General features: G+C 44.2%; 1 protein-coding gene across 3 annotated transcripts in view; it reads right to left on the bottom strand.

Annotated features, from left to right (window-relative positions):
- The window catches only part of LOC147423934 (uncharacterized), a 119348-nt gene that overhangs the window by 74248 nt on the left and 25070 nt on the right, over positions 1-20030 (bottom strand). For all 3 annotated transcript variants that reach the window (XM_086500910.1, XM_086500909.1, XM_086500908.1), the window contains exon 5: positions 1090-1186. In XM_086500910.1, coding sequence (XP_086357036.1) covers positions 1090-1186 — 97 coding nt within the window. The remainder of the gene's footprint in view (positions 1-1089; positions 1187-20030) is intronic.

Genomic DNA, 20030 nt, shown 5'->3' with positions numbered 1-20030 from the left:
AGCCTGGGGTTTCTCTCTCCTCTCACTACCACGTTGTCTACAATTGGATATCTTCTCGTTGGACCTGGATGTCCTTGCTGTCCCCTTGGAGAAAGAGCCTTAGCATCTACCGATTACAGGAACCACCTTCAGCAACTGGATTGTGGTCTGCAGCGCTAGAGTCCTCCATAGCTGCTCCAGATTAAGTGCTCCTTTGGAGCTCTTCTTGCATGTTATCTGGTGATGCCAGTTACTTATTGCCACCCATCTTCATCATGGGCAGTCACTCGTTCATCGTTACTTCTCACCTGCATGGTTGTAGATGGTATTAGCTGGTCGGTTTTGGCCTGACTTCAAGTTGCTACCTCGTGAAACTGTTCCTTTATCGCACAGTGCTAGTGCTCTTCTGCTCCTCATAGGTTTTTAAAGTACAGATGCAAGGGTGCTTTTGCTGCGGAGTGCCTATCTTTTAGAAGCTAGTCATCCTCTTTCCTTCTTAGGTGGCCAGGCAACTTTTTAGTCTCTTGAGATGAGTTTTTTTCCCGTGGCATTATTAATCCTTACAGTTTCTATTATAGATGCCCTTGTGGCTCCGTTGTATCAGTTTCTACAGTTAATGCTTATACAGCTTTAACATTTGTATTTGCCTCAGAATTGGCACCATTTGAGTGTATTGACTCATGAGGGATTTTTTGTTTCCGAAAAGAAAAGATACAGCCACGACTCGATATATATGTAAAGATATAACTAAATAATTTAAACCTGGACGCTACAATCACCAACTCCAGAATGCGTAGTATTGTCTATTACAAGGACAGCCCTCTAGTAACCAGCAGTGGATGTAGTACTGTACATTAACACAAAAGTCTGCATACTGAGATTCTGATTGAACAGTTTCTAAGATTCAAAGTCAAAGCTCAAGCCTGAAACAAAGCGATGCTAAGGAGCACCGAGTCGTAACTTTGACACAAAGTGCTCAAACTACTCAAGGTAGCCGATGGTAATACGCAGCATACTCTACAAAATAAGAAAACCTTCTTAAAAGAGAGTTTGAAGAACTTATATTCAACCAAGACTTCTGCATTTTGCTGATAAGGAAGCACAGAGAACCTTATTCTTGCTTGGCCCCAAAATACCAGGGGGCAGTTGCTCTCTTTCAGACCATGAAACGCCATTGTCAAAGGATCGTTTCATAAATCCACTCCACCTGCAGACATGACATTTTATAGAGAATAGATTAGATAATTTGTGTGTGTGTGTGTGTGTGTGTGTGTGTGTGAGAGAGAGAGAGAGAGAGAGAGAGAGAGAGAAGGGGGGGGGGGGGGGGGGGTTTCATTGGTTTTAGAACAGGAGGCCAAAAGTTTTTTATTTTTACAACAAAGTATGCCACATACGCAGTTTCTGGCAGACACCTCCTGAAAAAGAGTAAATCGTCCTCAATTACACCTATCAAAACTATCATAATAGACAAAGTCATCATGCAAACACGCTCATGACCATCAACACATAATATTCAACATATCCATACTGGCCAATGGATCCACACTAGATCTATCCATTCAACATATCCAAGTCCACACTGAACTCTTTACAGATGTGTCCGATGCACAAGTGTAATAGACTTGGACACTCCAAGCCGGAAATCTACAACACACGTGAGGGAAAACTCAAAACAACTTAACAGAACTGAAAAATACACACACACACACACACACACACACTTTTTTTTTTTAAATCCATTTGATTAATTTACTATTGGGAAACCTCGAAGCGAGGAAAACCCACCGAAAGGGTCATATACAAGGGGAAGAACACAGAACTACTCAGTTGTAAAGAGTAGCTAGAAACATTCATAGGAAAGCTGATGTATCTCTACGGTGATATCACCAACTTCCAAAGCAAACCGTAACGATTGCCTAAGAGAAATCTTCAAGAGTGGGAATGGGTCTGCATGAGTACAATGGAACATGTAAGCATTACGTTGACGCCACAAGGTCCAATAAGCCCAGTATCTGACCCACATAAAGAAGACCGTGAAACGCTGTATTGTTGGTGAGAAAATGCCAAATGCCTAGAACATTTTGTGGAAGACAACCCCAGGAAAACGGAGCCACATACAGACCGATACACAGCGAAGGAAATCTCTAGTAATGCAGCAATCCCACAACAAGTGGCAAATATCCTCTTCTGCAGTTGAGCAACGCACGCGCGCGCACACACACACACACCTAAGTACTTATATAGCTAGCATTTAACCAAGTACAAAAGCCAACTCTTTTCTGGGATACCTATAAACCAAGATCAAGCTTTCAGCACTAATTGGTTCACATGCACTACAGAATTGTTGTTCAAAACATCACAACCTATGATAATTAGCAATAATTGAGCTTGTTTAATTAGTTTTTAAAGAAACCCATAAGTATTACATTTAAATACCCCAAAATAACCCCCCTAGGCTTGCTCTAACTGTAGTATGGCTCGGCATTACCCAAAAAAAACCGGGAAAACTCTTTCCTTTCTTCCCCTATGGGTACCCACCCATAATACAGAGCTTGAAGAACGTGGCATTCATGCCTCTTAAAATTGGCCCGACCTTTCACGCCCTCTCCCCCTTGTCCCTACTGCAACACACCTCGTGCTCAGAGAAACCCCGTGCTAAATGTAACCGGCCTGTTAACTTCAAAAAGAGCGGTAGACTTTACTTAAAACCTTGATTTAGCTTTCACCCATTAGTAGTCGTCTATTCTACCTGTGCTATAATGACACAAGAGAGGGGAATGGGATACAGATGCTAGAATGCATCTGTATGCGAGTCAGACACCAGATTGGCCCCTAAATAGGCGCCCCTTTCGGTATTTCTTTATTCTTTAAAAGAGGGAATAAAAGCTGTGGTTCCCTACAAGCTGCCCCGCACAATCTGGGCTGAATTTCTTCTGTTCTGGCCCGATTTCGGCAACATAACTGTACTAGGACCCTTCACAGTCAGTATCCCACGCATTAGATGACTTTCCCGACGCATACGGACACTTTGCAAAACCTGGCGAGAATCTGCGGCACGCTGAATTCTCTGTTTTCTTCCCTGAAAATGCGCCAGATCACTTGTACAGCGGTCCCCTCGCGTCCCCGAACCTCCTGGGGGTATTAGGGTCCGTTTAGGGCCAAAACCCTAAACCTGCAAAAATACACAGCAGGCTGTAATTCACTGTTTCGGGCTCCGTCTTGCGTGCCGATCGCATCCGTAGCAAGTCCTCGAGCTCCCGCACCTGTAGGGCTACTTGCCCTTTGAATCGGACGAGATTTCGCACGTGAAACCTCTCCGAATCCCCTGTACCTGCAGGGGATTAGCCGCTAGCTAATCCAGTACCTGTGCAAGAGGCTCTTGCCTCGGCAATCGCGCATGAACCCACACAACTGTACATTGGTCAATCTGATGAGCCCACTAAAGGGGCATAACCATAAAGAATAGGGGAGAGAGAGAGCAGTGAAAGGTGTGCAGGTCATGACATCCTGCACCTCACTGTACATAGAGGGTAAGCCAGCACTCCATTGAAGCTCTCCCACCTGTGACAGCACTCCAAAAACGAGCTCACAGCTGAAAATCACGTTTTTGCCTTCTCTTTAAGTAGTAAACTGGCCTCAGAGTGCCAAGTGTCACTCATTTGTGCATTTTCCCACTTTAGACCCTCGGGTCTAAAAATATCTCACCTGCAGCCTCTATTGACTTGGCCACAGAGTAACAAAATGATCCCCATGTCAAACTGCACGTAATGACGCAAAGACATTTTGCCGTCCAAAAATAGCAATCCCTAAAATTTAGGAGTTTTTGCCATTACATTCTTCTAGGTCATCTGACCTGACCCTCTTTGTACACTGCAGCCACACCCAGAACTGAAATGTAGCCTATGTAGCAAAGGATTCCGCTTTGGCTGGCCAATGACCCCACTTTGGCTAACCATAGTCCTTGTCCAACCTTAGTGCTCCTCAACCCTCAAGCCTTGACTCTCTCTAAACAGTTCCACATTGGCTATGCAATGCAGGCAGTTAGATTTCCAGAGGGGTGTTTCCAAAAGATAAGACAAACGAAATTCCCCAAAGAAAGAGAAAATAAACAAAAATGGAATTGCCACTGGCTGGTGACATACCCCCCTCTTGAAATCTCAAACGTCCTCGTTTGCACTTATGTCGTACATGCTTATAGTCAGCACTCGGGTGTATTCAACACCTGTCGACACATGTACGACACATACATGCTCATTGTCAACCCTGGTGTATTCAACACCTCGTCGACACATGTATTGCCTGCGTGTGAACCCTGTCCCAATGACATAGTGGAAGCGTCACACTCTGCCATTGCTTTGAGTCCATAACTTTCCAATGACAAAATGGAAGCGTCACATTTTGTCACCGTCTTTAAGTACACGTTGGATCCAGTAACCTTTCGAGCATACCCAAACCGACAGTTTAAGAATGCAGTTACACATGTACTCTTCAATAGAAATAATTGTTGTACCCTTGACAAACTAACAAGAAATACTCACTTCTATAGCACTAAACAAACTTTTGGACATTCCATAAGAGCAATTGCCAAACTGACAATCTGTACAACTCATGTAACATGCACTTCATTTGAGCTCACTGTAAGTAACATGTACATCATTTCTTTCAGAAGCCATTGTCACACTGACAATCCATGTAGCTCTCAATCTCAAGGGGTCAAGGTAGGTTGCAAACCAAGGTTTTAAGTTCTCATACTTTTAGTGACTCTGCAAGTTCACTTTTTTCCATCCACTTGACATCCAGAGGTGGATAGCTTTTGAACTTTACCAAACAGCACCTTGCAACCTTGCCTTTTCTTTTCTTTCTTTATGTGCCAAAATCTGTTCCGGGATCAAGATCTCGTCAAGTTCCTCGACTTCCGGCTGATCTTCAGTTGGCATATCTTCTGGCACATCACCCACATAGGGTCTGAGAAGACTCACGTGAAACGCATTGTGAATCTTCCAACTCTCAGGCAATTTCAGCCTTTATGCAATATCATTGATTTGCATAGAGCATCGAAAACAATCTTTCTCTGCTCTTCATCTTGATCTTTGGAGATTAACCTGTGATCTACCCTTATGCTGTCACTTTTATTGAGCTGAGAATTCTCTTTTTGACCCAATTTTGGCAGCATAACTGTAGTAGAAACCTTCACAACCAAAAATCCACATATCCAAGTGATTATCCACGCATAATAGAGCACTTTTGCAAACCTGTCCCGGAAATTCAGCACGCTGAATTCTCTGTTTTTAGCTCCTAAAATGCTCCAGATCACTTGTATTATTGTCCTCTAGCTTCCCCGAAGCTTTTGGGACAAAAAGGCATCAAAGAGGGTCAAAACCCTAAATCTGCAGAAAAATACAGCAAGCTGTATTTTCTTCTTTCGGGCTCTGTTTTGCGTGCCAATCGCACCAATTCGTAGCCTTTGATCTTCTGCATCAGTAGGACTACTTGCCCTTTGATTTACACGAGATTTCTCGCAAGAAATCTTGTTAAATCATCCTGTACCTATTTTGAATCAGCCTTTAGCTAATTCGGTACCTGTATGAAATCATTCCAAGTGGAAGGAGTCTGTCCTTGTAACAACAGTGTATTCCACCACTGACTTGCATTTTTTTTTTTCCAGAAAAGTGACCACTTTCCTGACTTTAAATGCTCCTTCCAACAAATGCTTTGTCAAACTGTTCGAGGAAAGAAAAAACCTTTGTCCTCTCATCAAAGCCATTGAATGTGTCAATGGACTCACTGATCATCTTCTTTGTATGGCTTTAGCTTATCCATTGACTCCAAATTGTCAAAAGAGACAGTTTGCATAATGGGTACACCTGTGGGAGCCATCTGTACTCCGTGGCCAGTAACATGTTGATGTCCAGGTGTCATATTCACTGATGGGATTGAAAAACCAGCCATACCCAAGTTGCCTTGTGACACCCCAAACTGACCTTGTGTGCCCTGAAATCCTGGGTGCAAACCAATGTTTGCATACATGGGGTTGGGCACCATGCCTTGCATACCCCTAAACACTGTTTCTGGCATGCCAAAACTGCCTTGAACTTGATGTGCTTTTGATGAAGATTGTATGAACTCCATAAATCTTGGATTCTCCATCAATTGCTTGAACATGGTCACAGCAGTAACAACCTGCAAAGCTTTCTCTGCTTGGCCTGAACTCTCGCCAATTTCATGTGGAGTTGGAATAGGCTGTCTATCCTCTGAAGAGGAACCCTCTTCCTTGTTGCCATCCATCCTGTATCCAAAGAAAGACTCATAGCCTTTCTCACCTGTAAATCCAAAGAAAGACTCCCGTAGCCTTTCTCACTTGTAAATCCACTCGATCTACTTTCAAACTCTCTGTGTTTTCAAGGTCATCCCAAACTCTCTCTGTGTCTTTAACCCAAACTAACCAAGGCTCACTTTTTGAGGAAAAAGTGATTTAATCCCGTCGATGGAACCATGTAACCGACCTGTTCAATCCAAAAAGGGTGGTAGACCTTAGACTTAAACTTTATTTGCTTTCACCCATTTAATTTGTCGCCCACTTTACCTGTACTTTCAAGACACAACAAAGGGGAAAGGGATACAGGCTGCTAGATTGCACCTGTATGAGAAGACCGACACCAGATTGGCCCCTAAATTAGGCGCCCCTTTCGGTATTTCTTTATTCTTTAAAAGAGGGAATAAAAGCTGTGGTTCCCTACAAGCTGCCCCGCACAATCTGGGCTGAATTTCTTCTGTTCTGGCCCGATTTCGGCAACATAATTGTACGAGGACCCTTCACAGTCAGTATCCCCACGCATTAGATGACTTTCCCGACGCATACGGACACTTTGCAAAACCTGGCGAGAATCTGCAGCACGCTGAATTCTCTGTTTTCTACCCTGAAAATGTGCCAGATCACCTGTACAATGGTGTCCTCACGTCCCCGAACCTCCTGGGGGTATTAGGGTCCGTTTAGGGCCAAAACCCTAAACCTTCAAAAATACACAGCAGGCTGTAATTCACTGTTTCGGGCTCCGTCTTGCGTGCCGGTCGCATCCGTAGCAAGTCCTTGAGCTCCCGCACCTGTAGGGCTACTTGCCCTTTGAAACGGACGAGATTTCGCACGTGAAACCTCTCCGAATCACCTGTACCTGCGGGGGATTAGCCGCTAGCTAATCCAGTACCTGTGCAAGAGGCTCTTGCCTCAGCAATCGCGCATGAACCCACACAACTGTACATTGGTCAATCTGATGAGCCCACTAGAGGGGCATAACCATAAAGAATAGGGGAGAGAAGAGCAGTGAGAGGTGTGCGTGTCATGACATCCTGCACCTCACTGTACATAGAGGGTAAGCCAGCACTCCATTGAAGCTCTCCCACCTGTGACAGCACTCCAAAAACGAGCTCACAGCTGAAAAATCACGTTTTTGCCTTCTCTTTAAGTAGTAAACTGGCCTCAGAGTGCCAAGTGTCACTCATTTGTGCATTTTCCCGCTTTAGACCCTCGGGTCTAAAAATATCTCACCTGCAGCCTCTATTGACTTGGCCACAGAGTAACAAAATGATCCCCATGTCAAACTGCACGTAATGACGCGAAGACATTTTGCCGTCCAAAAATAGCAGTCCCTAAAATTTAGGAGTTTCTGCCATTACATTCTTCTAGGTCATCTGACCCTCTTTGTACACTGCAGCTACACCCAGAACTGAAATGTAGCCTATGTAGCAAAGGATTCCGCTTTGGCTGGCCAATGACCCCACTTTGGCTACCCATAATCCTTGTCCAACCTTAGTGCTCCTCAGCCCTCAGGCCTGGACTCTCTCTAAACAATTCCACACTGGCTATGCAATGCAAGGCAGTTAGATTTCCAGAGGGGTGTTTCCAAAAGATAAGACAAATGAAATTCCCCAAAGAAAGAGAAAATAAACAAAAATGGAATTGCCACTGGCTGGTGACACTAAATCTTACCTTCTCTCTCCCTCTCAACCCCCCCTACACGAGCAGGGGCGGCCGTAGCTGCTTCTTGGAAACCTGCACCTACTGAGTACTTGGATCGTGGGGGCTTTTACCACCTTGGGCAAGACTGAAGAACCGAACCATGCAGCACTATATAAGAGGTGAGGGTGCTTTGGCCCCTCACTTAGCCTGTGGTGTATTTCTTTTCGCGTGTGTTTGTGAAAGAGAGAAGTGAGTGCATAAACGCGTATTGTGCAGTTATGGAGGTGATTGAACTATCGTCTTAGGTCGGTGTTTACCTTTTGATGGAATCTGGTTGATATATTGTGGGGTTTTTCTGGTACATAGCTCATGATTTAATGATCTAGTAACTTTGTCTGTTTATGGTTTTTGGTCTGTAAGCTTTGCATAAGCATTTCACTGCATAAAAAAACAAGACACCTACGTTATTACGAGTATGGAAATTAGTTGGATTGGTTTACTTCGGAACAATACTCACAGTAAAGAGGTTACCGCCTAGCTTGTTAAGCATGACTTAGGAGCATCATAAACGGGTGGGGTGTCCTGCCTCGAACGCATATTTTCATAATTTTTATGGGTATCGCATCCCGTTTACCTCTTTGAATTAGATAGAGAATATTAAGGTGATACAAAAACTCTGTTTGCACCGTATTTGACCATCCGTGATAAAGGTTTTTTGTTTGTATAAACTGTCAAGTATGATTGTTTTTTTCCATGACTAGCTCATTAGGACTGTCATTTAAGATGGATTTTTGCATGGGTTATGGTTTTTTTGTGCTGACTTGTTCTAACAAAGTATCGATGATGCAAAGAGGAATAAGCAGCGTAAAACTGTCTACTTTACAAAAGTATGTTGTAGCTTAAGAAATGTAGTACCGATCTGATTATCAAGCTTAGATTGGTTGCTATTTGAAGGGTTTAGCATTACTTCCTTCCTCTTAGCCCTAAAAAACTTGAAGGTTTTTTTCGCCGGACACAACTGGTACCTTGAACGTTATATCTTGTTGGCCTAGCTTCAGCTATCTCTGCTCCTGGACAAACTACACTCTACCGTGATGTCTTACTGGACTTAAATCGTGCAAAGAATAAGGTTGGATTGGACACTCTCTACAAGGTTATTAAAGGGTTGGATCTCTTGTGCCGATTTGGGTATTAAGACACTTGAATCAGAAGGGGTGGTGGCCTTTTGATCAAAATAATATGTATAATAATATCTATTAAGGTCTATTAAAAAAATTGGGGCTATATAGAAACCATATGTATAATTATCTCCTAAAAATCTAAAAATACTCTTAAAAATCTAGATTACATGAGCTCTTTTGGACAATTGTTTTTAGTTAAAAAAGTTGTAAGTTGGACATGGATAACAACTGATTGTCACGTGACACATCCAATCCTATGTGTCCGTGGACAAGCTACACCATAACAGGGTTTCCATCAGTCTAGTCAGTCTAGATAAGAAGTGATCTAGCACTTTTTGTGAGTCTATTCGTAGACCGTGCATGCCCAGTCAGTTAGTATAGATGCATATCCTCTGGTTGCACACAGCATGATCATAAGCATTCCCATCAAAATCCATTAGAATCAGTTAGGGGAATTTTCCAGTGCATTTAGCCTATTTTACCTATTTTTGACATTTTTCACTTATTACTTTAAGTGACTTTCCAACAAAAGTAGGTAGGGCAATTTGGCTAAGAAAATATATAAGCAAACCAAGGTTAGCCCTAAACATCAGATGAGCAAGGAGAATAGTAGGCCATTGGCAGCAGGTTCCCCCCTCTCTCGGCAGACTCTCCAAGATCCCCTTGGCGACCCCATCACCCATCAGCCCTAGCGTTTTGCATCATCGCTAGCATCTCCATTGCCCTGGCATTTTCAGCCTTAACCCGCAGCAGATAAGCCAGTGTTTTCAGCCCTAAAAACAGCAGCCCTCAGCTCTTTTGTCAAGCAAATTCATCATCCAAAAACGAAGCAAAACTCAGCGTTTTTTCAGCCCCAAACCTGCGTTTTTCAGCAACACAAGATCAGCCTCAAAATCAGCGTTTTCCATCGCAGCAGATTTCAGCAGTTAGCGTTTTTGGACAGCAGTCAGAAGCTTCCAGTTTCAGCCCCGTTGTCGGTCTCGCCATTCCCGTCACCACCGTCAACATAGCCTAGATCTGCATCAGTTTTATGCATCATCATTGTACTCGTTTGTGCAATCAATCGTAGACCACTCTCGCCAACAAGAGTGGGGCCTTCCGAGCAAGGTTTTACAACGTCTCTGGTGTCGTATCTCTCTTCTCTCTATCTCTCAGTCTCATACACTTGCACGCACAATGTCCACTCACTTTTTTCGTGATCATAGCACTCTCCATTAAGAACGGAAGGCTCTCCCTTCCATAAGAACTAAAAGGAACCTTGAGCAAAATATGGAACACTCATCTTGAGCAAAGCGCAAACATTCATTCCGCTGCACCTAACATTGGTATCAGAGCTTTGGCAGTGTTCTGTATAACTCAAGGAAAGAACCACAAAGATCACAATAACTTTTTTGCGTGTTGCGGTCGCACGAACCCAAGTTCGCATGGGCGTGTCGATTCCTAATCGTGTTTTTTGAAGAGTGACAGGAATCCCAAGAAAGAAGGGCTTGTCCAGCCTCCCCTTGTGTCTCTTTTCACTCATTGAGAGCGGATGGTGCACTTAGTGGCCGGCCAATCGACGTGAGCAACCTTGGTGTGAGCGCAAGGCCGCCAAGGGGTGCGCCCGCAGAAAGGAGTAGAACGGGTGAAGAGAAGATCCTTCTCAAACACGGATTGCAAGCGAAAGAAAACCTCAAGAACCTCAAGAACCTCAAGACCCTCAAGAACCCAAGTTCCTCGTGAACTTAAGAACCAAAGATCATAGTGCATGGTCGTCACCCGAAGCGGAATGGATACTTCGCATACAGGTGATGAGCATGAGAGAGGCGACGAAGAGTTCTCCCCACCAAGAGATTTTTCCGACCCTCCCCCTTCGCCATCTACGCCACGAGTTGGACCAACTTCTATGGAAGCGATGGTCAAGTCGATGTTGGACATGATGACACAACAACAAGAAACAAATCGAGTTGCGTTAGCACAACTAGCAAGCAAAGCAGAACAACAGGAAGCTAAGGACCGCGAGCGCGAGGAAAGAAACGAAAGAATTGCCGCACAACAAGAAGCAAATCGCATTGCTAAGGACCGTGAGCACGACGAAAGAAACGAAAGAATTTTCGCACAACAAGAAGCAAATCGCATTGCTTTAAAACGCGAACACGACGAATGAAAAGAACGAAAAGAACAAAGAAAGGAGGAAGCTGCAGCACGAAGCACGGCCTTGGAGATCGAGCGAGAGGCTCAAAGAGAACTACGCACTCAAAAATTGATTCGACAAGTACTTGCCTCGAAATCCGAACCAATCAAAGATCGTGGGAGTTCCTCAAGTGCCGCAAGCCACGATGCGGATTCCAACCATCCAGTCGCAGAGAAGTTGACTTTCAATAAGTATGATGGTAAGATGGATACTACGGTTAGTCATTCTTGGTTGCATCAATTTAATGCTTATTTTGCGACAACTAAGAAGACAGGAAATAGCAAAGTTTTGACGGCAGCTATGTAGCTTGCCGGTGATGCCATAAATTGGTACAACACATGGCAAGAGGCACAATTAGGCGCGCACCTAGAGAAAGCCGACGAACTCACGCCCCCTTTCCTTCAGTTGGGCTGATTTCCAAGACAAGCTCAAGGCGCGGTTTATGCCACCTCAGTACCTCGCACGATTGAAGGACGATTGGCGCGCTCTCAAGCAAAATGGTATGCCAGTTATGTCTTTTTCTAATCGTGTTTTGCAACTAGGTACCCAATTACACAAGTCGGATGATGAACGCAAAGAGGCATTCCTTTATGGATTGGACGAGTATATCAAGTACGATGTCGAAGTGCTCGATCCAATCGATCTCAACAAGGCGGTAGCAATTGCTCTCGCACAGGAGATGAAGCACAACAAGGGAAAGCCTAAGGAGAACAAGACGTCCACAAGTACCTCGCACACTTCTCAGAACCCTCAGAACGGTAAGAACGGTAAGCATGGTAAGAATGGTAACTCTTCTAACCAATCTTCCAACAGTCTCTCAGAAAAGAATTCTTCCAATGAATCTAAGGGTAAGGCTAACACAATTGCTAAACCTAAGCTTACTCCAGATGAAAAGGTAGCACAAGGAAATGTAGGAGGATACATCACGTCGAAAGAGCAAAGCACTTATTTTAAGGAAGGTCGTTGTTTTCATTGTCACATTAAGGGTCACATAACAAGAACATGTCCTAAGCTTGAATCGAATGAATCTAAAGAATCCACAGAACCCACTTCCTCTGTCAATGCAATTAGTGATAACACGAGTGTGCCCCAAGTTTCTCATGACCCTTCCATTGATGATTCTCTCATTGAATGTTATGGTCATATGACGAGGCAACGTTTTGTCATATTGTTTGATCCAGGTAGTATGCATGATGTGATCAGTCCCTCTTGTTGAGAGAGCCCGCCTAGAAGTTAGTCAGAGATCCCCTATCGAGGTCTCTGGCTTTGTTCCCGGTATGGACGCTCTCATCACAGAGGAGTGCCTTGATGTGTTGTTTGCAATTCAAAAAGCTGCCTTCTCTAGAAGATTTGTTGTCTCTCCTCTCTCAAGATGTGATATGATTTTGGGCATTCAATGGTTTCGTGATGCTAACCCTCTCATTGATTGGGAGGCTAACACTTTCACTCTCAATGCCAAAAGTGATTCTCCCATTGTCATTCATGGAGAGGACATTGTTCATTCTCCATCTCTGATTCTAATATGTAGGACAAGTTTGAACGGATTCATGAGAAGGAGACTCTCTCGGTCTCTTTTTCTCCAAAGCATGACACACAGGATTTGCATGATGATAAGCATGATGATTTGAATGACAATGATAAGCATGATGATTTGGATGATAATGATGAGTATGATGATTTGCATGATCAAGATGTGATTTCTCACAAGCATGATGCTTTGCATGATCAAGATGCAATTTCTCACAAGCATGATGAGTTGCATGAAGATGATGTGATTGTTCACAAGGATGATGTGTTAGTGGATGCTTTTTCTAGCGAAGCTAACCTCGTTGTAGATTCGATCAATCACGAAGGATCGATCTTGGCTCTCGAGCCTAGGTCCAAAGAACCCCCTCAGGAAGAACCGATCTTGGCTCTCGAGCCTTGGTCCAAAGAACCCTCACAGGAAGTATTATGTGTTCGCATGATTGATACGCACGCATGGTTCGAGTGTTTCATTCGTGGTCGTTTCCTGTATTTTAGTGAGCGTCTTTATGTGATCCCTTTTACTAGGCATGACATATTGTACGTTGAGCACGTTTCACTCATGAATGAGCACGAATGTATGCGGATTGTTTATGAAAAGCTGAAAAGTATGCATTCAAGCAAGTCACATTCCATGTCTCTTCCTTGGCATGACACATTTGTAGAAAGAGCAGATGAAAGTATGAGCACCAAGCATGGGCATTTCCGTTGTAAATTGCCAAAGTTGATTGCTCTAGATCAAAAGAGAACGATTCGATCTCATTGTTTGCATGTGTTTGATGAACGGTTTGGCACTCTGTCTCTTTGTTCATCTACATAGCATGCATAGTCTTTGAGGAAGACAAGATTTTTTCCATTCACTTTACATGGAATGGGTATGTTCATGTTTTTGTGTTGGAAATGGTTTCAAGACTTTTCAGCCATGGAGATTCTTGAAGAAGAAAGAAGCAGGACTCTAGACAAAGTTGAAGCATTGAAGATGACTTTGTGTCGCTTTCGACGCGGCCCAAAGAAGCAGGCATTGCAGACCTTTATGAAGTTCAAGTACCGCACGACCCACACATCAGCGTGGGCAGGCGAAGAGTCCCTTCCAGGATTCCGGATGCTATTGGCGATCTCCCTCGACGCCATACAATTCGGTACCACTACCTCACTTTCAAAAGGAGGGTATGTCACGTGACACATCCAACCCTATGTGTCCGTGGACAAGCTACACCATAACAGGGTTTCTGTCAGTCCAGTCAGTCTAGATTAGAAGTGATCTGGCACTTTTTGTGAGTCTATTCGTAGACCGTGCATGCCCAGTCACTTAGTATAGATGCATATCCTCTGGTTGCAGACAGCATGATCATAAGCATTCCCATCAGAATCCATTAGAATCAATTAGGGGAATTTTCTAGTGCATTTAGCCTATTTTACCTATTCTTGACATTTTTCGCTTATTAGTGACTTTCCAACAAAAGTAGGTAGGGCAATTTGGGTAAGAAAATATATAAGCAAACCAAGTTTAGCCCTAAACAGCAGATGAGCAAGGAGAACAGCAGGCCATTGGCGACAGGTTTCCCCCTCTCTTAGCAGACTCTCCAAGATCACCTTGGAGACCCCATCACCCATCAGCCCTAGCGTTTTGCATCATCGCTAGCATCTCCACTGCCCTGACATTTTCAGCCTTAACCCGCAACAGATAAGCCAGTGTTTTCAGCCCTAAAGCAAAACTCAGCGTTTTTTCAGCCCCAAACCTGCGTTTTTCAGCAACACAAGATCAGCCTCGAAATCAGCGTTTTCCATTGCAGCAGATTTCAGCAATTAGCGTTTTTGGACAGCAGTCAGAAGCTTCCAGTTTCAGCCCCGTTGTCAGTCTCGCCATTCCCGTCACCACCGTCAACATAGCCTAGATTTGCATCAGTTTTATGCATCATCATTGTACCCGTTTGTGCAATCAATCGTAGACCACTCTCGCCAACGAGAGTGGGACCTTCGGAGGAGGGTTTTACAACGTCTCTGGTGTCGTATCTCTCTTCTCTCTATCTCTCAGTCTCATACACTTGCACGCACATTGTCCACTCACTTTGTTCGTGATCATAGCACTCTCCATTAAGAACGGAAGGCACTCCCTTCCATAAGAACTAAAAGGAACCTTGAGCAAAATATGGAACACTCATCTTGAGCAAAGCGCAAACATTCATTCCGCTGCACCTAACACTGATATAGTCCATTGACACCTGTAAAACACATCCAAGGCTAACATATCTGTTGTCTTGTTTGAATGGATGCAGGTGAGGACTCTATCCTTTGTTGGAATTTTTTTTGGCTTAAAGCAAATATCTGTCCATGATTACACTTGCTCCTACTACTTGAGAAGTACTTCTATAATGAGTCATTATCATTGTATACTAGAATGAGGCTTCATTCTCATAAGCCATGTACAAAGATAATTCTAAGACTGAGTTGTTTTTGTACTAATCATTGCCTTTTCTCTCAAGCCAGCTGTCTTTTGAATGTTAAAGTTCATTTATGTCTTATTATTTAAGTAAAAACAGCTACACACACAGATGACATGGCACGGCGGAGTTTCACACCAGATGCACTGGCTCCAAAGACTAGGCCCCGGAACCCTTATAAAGGCCCCTGACCTAAGCAAAAGCAGTTACATGAAAAGCTTCACTTCTAAAAGCATCTAACCCAAAACCCAAGCGCCGAAAGGGCTGCCCATAAAACGCACCGCAAATCATGGAAATCCGTACAGCTATCATAGGTCACCTCCGCAAAATGCAGGACAGACGGTGCGCTACTACCACGTGTCACTTTTACGCAATTTGGGTCCTAACTTTATTTTTAAGGGTTTTAGGTCTCTCGGTCGGGTTCCATTAGTTGGGCAGGTTAGGAATTTAATTCCTAACCCCTCTGGGCCCCTGGGCAACAACCTGCAAGCTGAAAGATCTTCTTCTTCTTCACTTCTTTCACTAGGGTTTCGGCCCCTTATGTCCGGCCTCTGTCCGTTAGGTCATGCCATGTCATCACTTTGTGACATACCCCCCACTTGAAAGAATTGTAATTGCCCTCAACTATGCTTGCAAAATAGACATAAGACAAAAACTAGTTCCGCAGACACCGACTCTAAGTACCTATGTACTAGACGGCATGTATCCAGCATTTGCACGAAGATAGCAGTCACTAAACAATCACACCACCATCCTCGTTTAGATCTTACATGAGAATCATGATCATTGTAGCTTATTTAGCAATCACATCATCCAGACCGCGCTGATCTTTTCACAGATTTCTTGATCTACTAAATCTTGTTACTATTGCAACAATGTCAGTCTTTGTAAATAATTAATTTATTTACTAGAAGATAATTATTTAATTAGTTGTGTGCACATCAGAATAGAAATAGTAGTCCTAGGGCCCCACGTGCGCCTAAACGTGGGCCAAAGCACTTCAGGGGGACCCTAGCAGAAAATACCTTGAAGCACTAGGATTGGGAAATCTGGCCTTCAATAAGGGGTGGACAATAGCCTCAGATTTAGGCTCAGAAGATTACGCACGTCAGTGTGAGCACAGGAACGAGATGGGGGTCCTCAAAATAGTAAACCTAAGGCCTTCAGTATTTTTAATAAGGCCTTGGGATTAGCCAGTTAAATTAACTATTTGTGTCCGGGCCAAATGGCTGGACAAGTGTGAACAGGTAATGCCGGGGCCGTGTCGGTACAGCATTGTGCTAGGGAGCATCTGATGTGTTCATAATTAGTAACCAGTTGTGAGTGAATTGCACATTTTAATAATGGCCTAGGAACTTTTAAAGTTAAAAATTGAATGGTTTTTAAGTTATAAAGTAAGTGTGCCAAGAGGCACACTTACTCATGCAAACTCTCTCTCACTCTCTCTCTCTCTCTCTCTCTCTCTCTAGCGCCGCCTCTTCATGTTGGCTTTATAAGAGCAACCCCTCCCCCTCTTGGGAGGTTGGCAGTGCACTTACCCCCCCTATTGTGAGTGTGCTCTACGCGATGGAGCTCTCCATTGAAGCTTGAGAGCAGCCCCTCGTGACTTATGTGGTAGCTTTGAGCTCCCATAGTTTAGAACAAAAGCTCTGAAAGCTATAGCCACTTTCTCTAGAAGTTTTGTCGCGACAAATGGTAGCATACACTCTCACTCCCCAATGTAGTGGCTGTAAATTCTCTGTTTTCAGCTCCTAAACACTTCTTTTCGCGTGAATTTCAGTAGAGCATTCATGGAATTTTATCCCTCTCTACCTCCCTACGCATACACCAAGTTTGGTACAATTCCATCGCAAAAGAGGCCTCCATTTCGGTATTGGAACGTGCACAGGTGACAATTTCAGGTTATGTGCAGAAAATTACAGCAAGCATATATGTGCGCGTTTTGTGTGTTTCTTATTGCAAGAATGATTTAGTATGAAGGTGACCAATTAGCGGAAGATAGAGTCTCTGTTTAGAGAGCTTCCAAGAAGGTTTGTGGAAGACAGACTCTCGCTTGCGAGAGCTTCCAAAAATCTCACAGAAGAGGGGAAGAATCCTCTTAAGCAGTTAGAGAGTAGTTCTCTCTCTCTCTCTCTCAGTCAGAAGCAAATAAAGAACAAGAACGAACGGAGGACAAGCGTTTGCCCCGTTCCCGTGCTTGTAAATATTCTCCCTTAGTAATAAAGATATTCTCTTTATGGGGGGGGGGGGGGGGGGGGACTAGCCCATCTTCTGGTCCCCAATGATGTGTCTAGCTCTCTCTCTCTCTCTCTCTCTCTCTCTCTCTCTCTCTCTCTCTCTCTCTCGTTCTCTTGAGTACATGAATTGCATTTAAAAGTTATGGGCTACTCATCTGGCTCCCTGTCCACTGGCACTCCACCTTAGCTTTGGAAAAAACCTCTCCTTACCCTTCCGTTTCCATAACGTGCCTTCTCAAACCTGACTAGCATCCAATCATCTTCCTTCAGCTGCAAGTCACGTCAATGCTTGTCCATTGTCTTCTTATGCCATGCTTGAGACTTCTCCAAAGCCTATCGTACCTTGGCAAAAGCAGTGTCACCATCTTGTGTATACTGATCTGATTCAAAAATCTTATCTATGGTGCTCAAAATGGGTGGAACCTTCCTAACACCCTTGATAATCCCAAATGGTGCCTTCCACGCAAAGATATGAACTGTGTTTTTGTAAGCAAACTCCACCAAGGGCAAAAACTTCTCCCATTGAGTCTTCTGATCAAAGATGTATGATTGTAACAAGTCCAAGACCACTGAATTGGCTATCTGTTTGTGGAATGAAACGAGGATGAGAATTGAAGCCTTGTGTCCATATTCTCCCAGAGTGCCCTCCAAAACAAACTCCTGAAATGGGAACCTCTATCTGAAACTATAGATTCAAGCATATCATGTAATCTAAAAATCTGCGAGACGAACAACTGCAAACAAACTCGTCCACATTCTTTTTGAGCCTTGGCCAATAGAAATATTTCTCCATAGGTGGTGTCAATGGCACTCTATCAGCACCTTGTTCCTCAACCCCTGAGTAACACATAGCATTGTCTTCCGTATTAAATAACCTTCCTTTAGATAATAGCCTGCAATTGTCTCCCCCCTCTACAATCGGTCAAAGATGTCGAAAAATCTGGATTTCTGGCATACTGATCAACCATATCCTCGAAGTTTTGATGGTGAATCGCCAAAATAGCCAGTATCTGTGGCTTCCAAGACAACTCATCAGCCACCAAGTTCTTCTTTCCCTTAACATGGGCGATCTAAAAATGAAACTGCGACAAAATATTTGTCCATTTCATTTGCTTATCCGAAAGTTGCTTCTAGGACAAGAAGTATCTCAAACTTTGGTGATCGGTGCAACTCCATGCAGCAACCACCTCGTCCCCCGTTTCGTCCTTCCAATCGGCCCATACTCTGCTACAGATGCGGAGAATATGGGCATTATCAGAGCAAGTGTCCTTTACCTGAGGGGTCCCCTCCTTGTCGTCATTGCGCTGATTCGAAGGATCACTACAGTAAGGATTGTCCCACGCAAAGGGCATCCACGTCTTCAAGCTCGACTCAGAACCAGCAAGAATTCACCTTCTCGAAGATAAACTTGATTACTGTGAACACCGTGCCTCAACCATCACCTGCTACTCATGTGGTTAAGCCACTGCAAGTGGAGGAGCCTGCTGGTGTCCTTACTCGGGCACAAAGAGCAGCTCTTGGTCTCAGTCTGCCCACAGGTCAACCTCGCCAGTTCCCACTTCCTCAATCTGGTCTACCTCACCCAAAGGACGAGTCCTTCAAAATTGCTCAGAGCAAACCAGCTTCCCTGTTATCTGACATTGATGGAGCCTTCTTGGAAGCAGTGGTTGACTTGGAACAGATTAAGGTCCCAAAGGGAGCCCAGTTCGAAGGCGCCAAGCCCATAGCAGAAGCCATCTTGAAAAATACTTTTCAGCAGGTGTCACTATACGACATGCTAAGGCTCGACGCAACACTCAGAAGTGACACCCTGTCAGTCATTCAGTCTCTGTACCCGGGGGCTGGGCCTAGTGGCGGGCACCTCCCAGTACAGCCCTCAGAGTCTTATTTGATTTCCTATCCAACTACTCCCCTCACCGATTATAAAAGTCCTCATCTCACTGTATCTATTCTTGGGCACCAGCTATCCGGCGTCATCGTTGATGGTGGATCTGAAATCAATTTGATGCCCGAATTCACTATGATGGCCTTAGGTCTACAGCCTACCCGACCTGCTCCTTTCACTGTTACATTGGCCGATCAGAGAACAGTCTACCCAATGGGCATAGTCGACAAGGTGCCTCTGAAGGTACAAGATTTCACTTTTAACTTGGATTTTGTGGTAGTTAATCTTCCCCAGGTAGAGGAAGGTTATCCCTTGCTGATTGGTAGGCCATGGTTGCGACATACGAAAGCACTTCACGACTGGGGAAATGACGCCATGTGGATACATACTCCTGGCTCTCCAATGCAACAAATTCGTCTCGAAGGAGGTATGGATCCGGTCGTTCAGCATAGCTCTTTGTCAGTAGAGTCCAACCCTGACTTGGAGCAGCTTGTCCCTCCTGATGGGTCCGATGAAGACTTACTGCAGTGGTTAGAAGCTACCTCTTCGATGCCATGCTATGTAGTCTCTCTTCAACCTTTGCCAACAGATTCACCCTCTCCCCCTGATCCTACACCTGAAGCTAAACTTGAAGCTACACCTGAAGCCAGTAATCC

The sequence above is a fragment of the Adiantum capillus-veneris genome, chromosome 26 (genome assembly GCF_014529385.1).
Source record: "Adiantum capillus-veneris isolate H3 chromosome 26, ASM1452938v2, whole genome shotgun sequence".
Classification (NCBI taxonomy): Eukaryota; Viridiplantae; Streptophyta; class Polypodiopsida; order Polypodiales; family Pteridaceae; genus Adiantum; species Adiantum capillus-veneris.
This window is presented reverse-complemented; position numbering and strand designations above follow the sequence as displayed.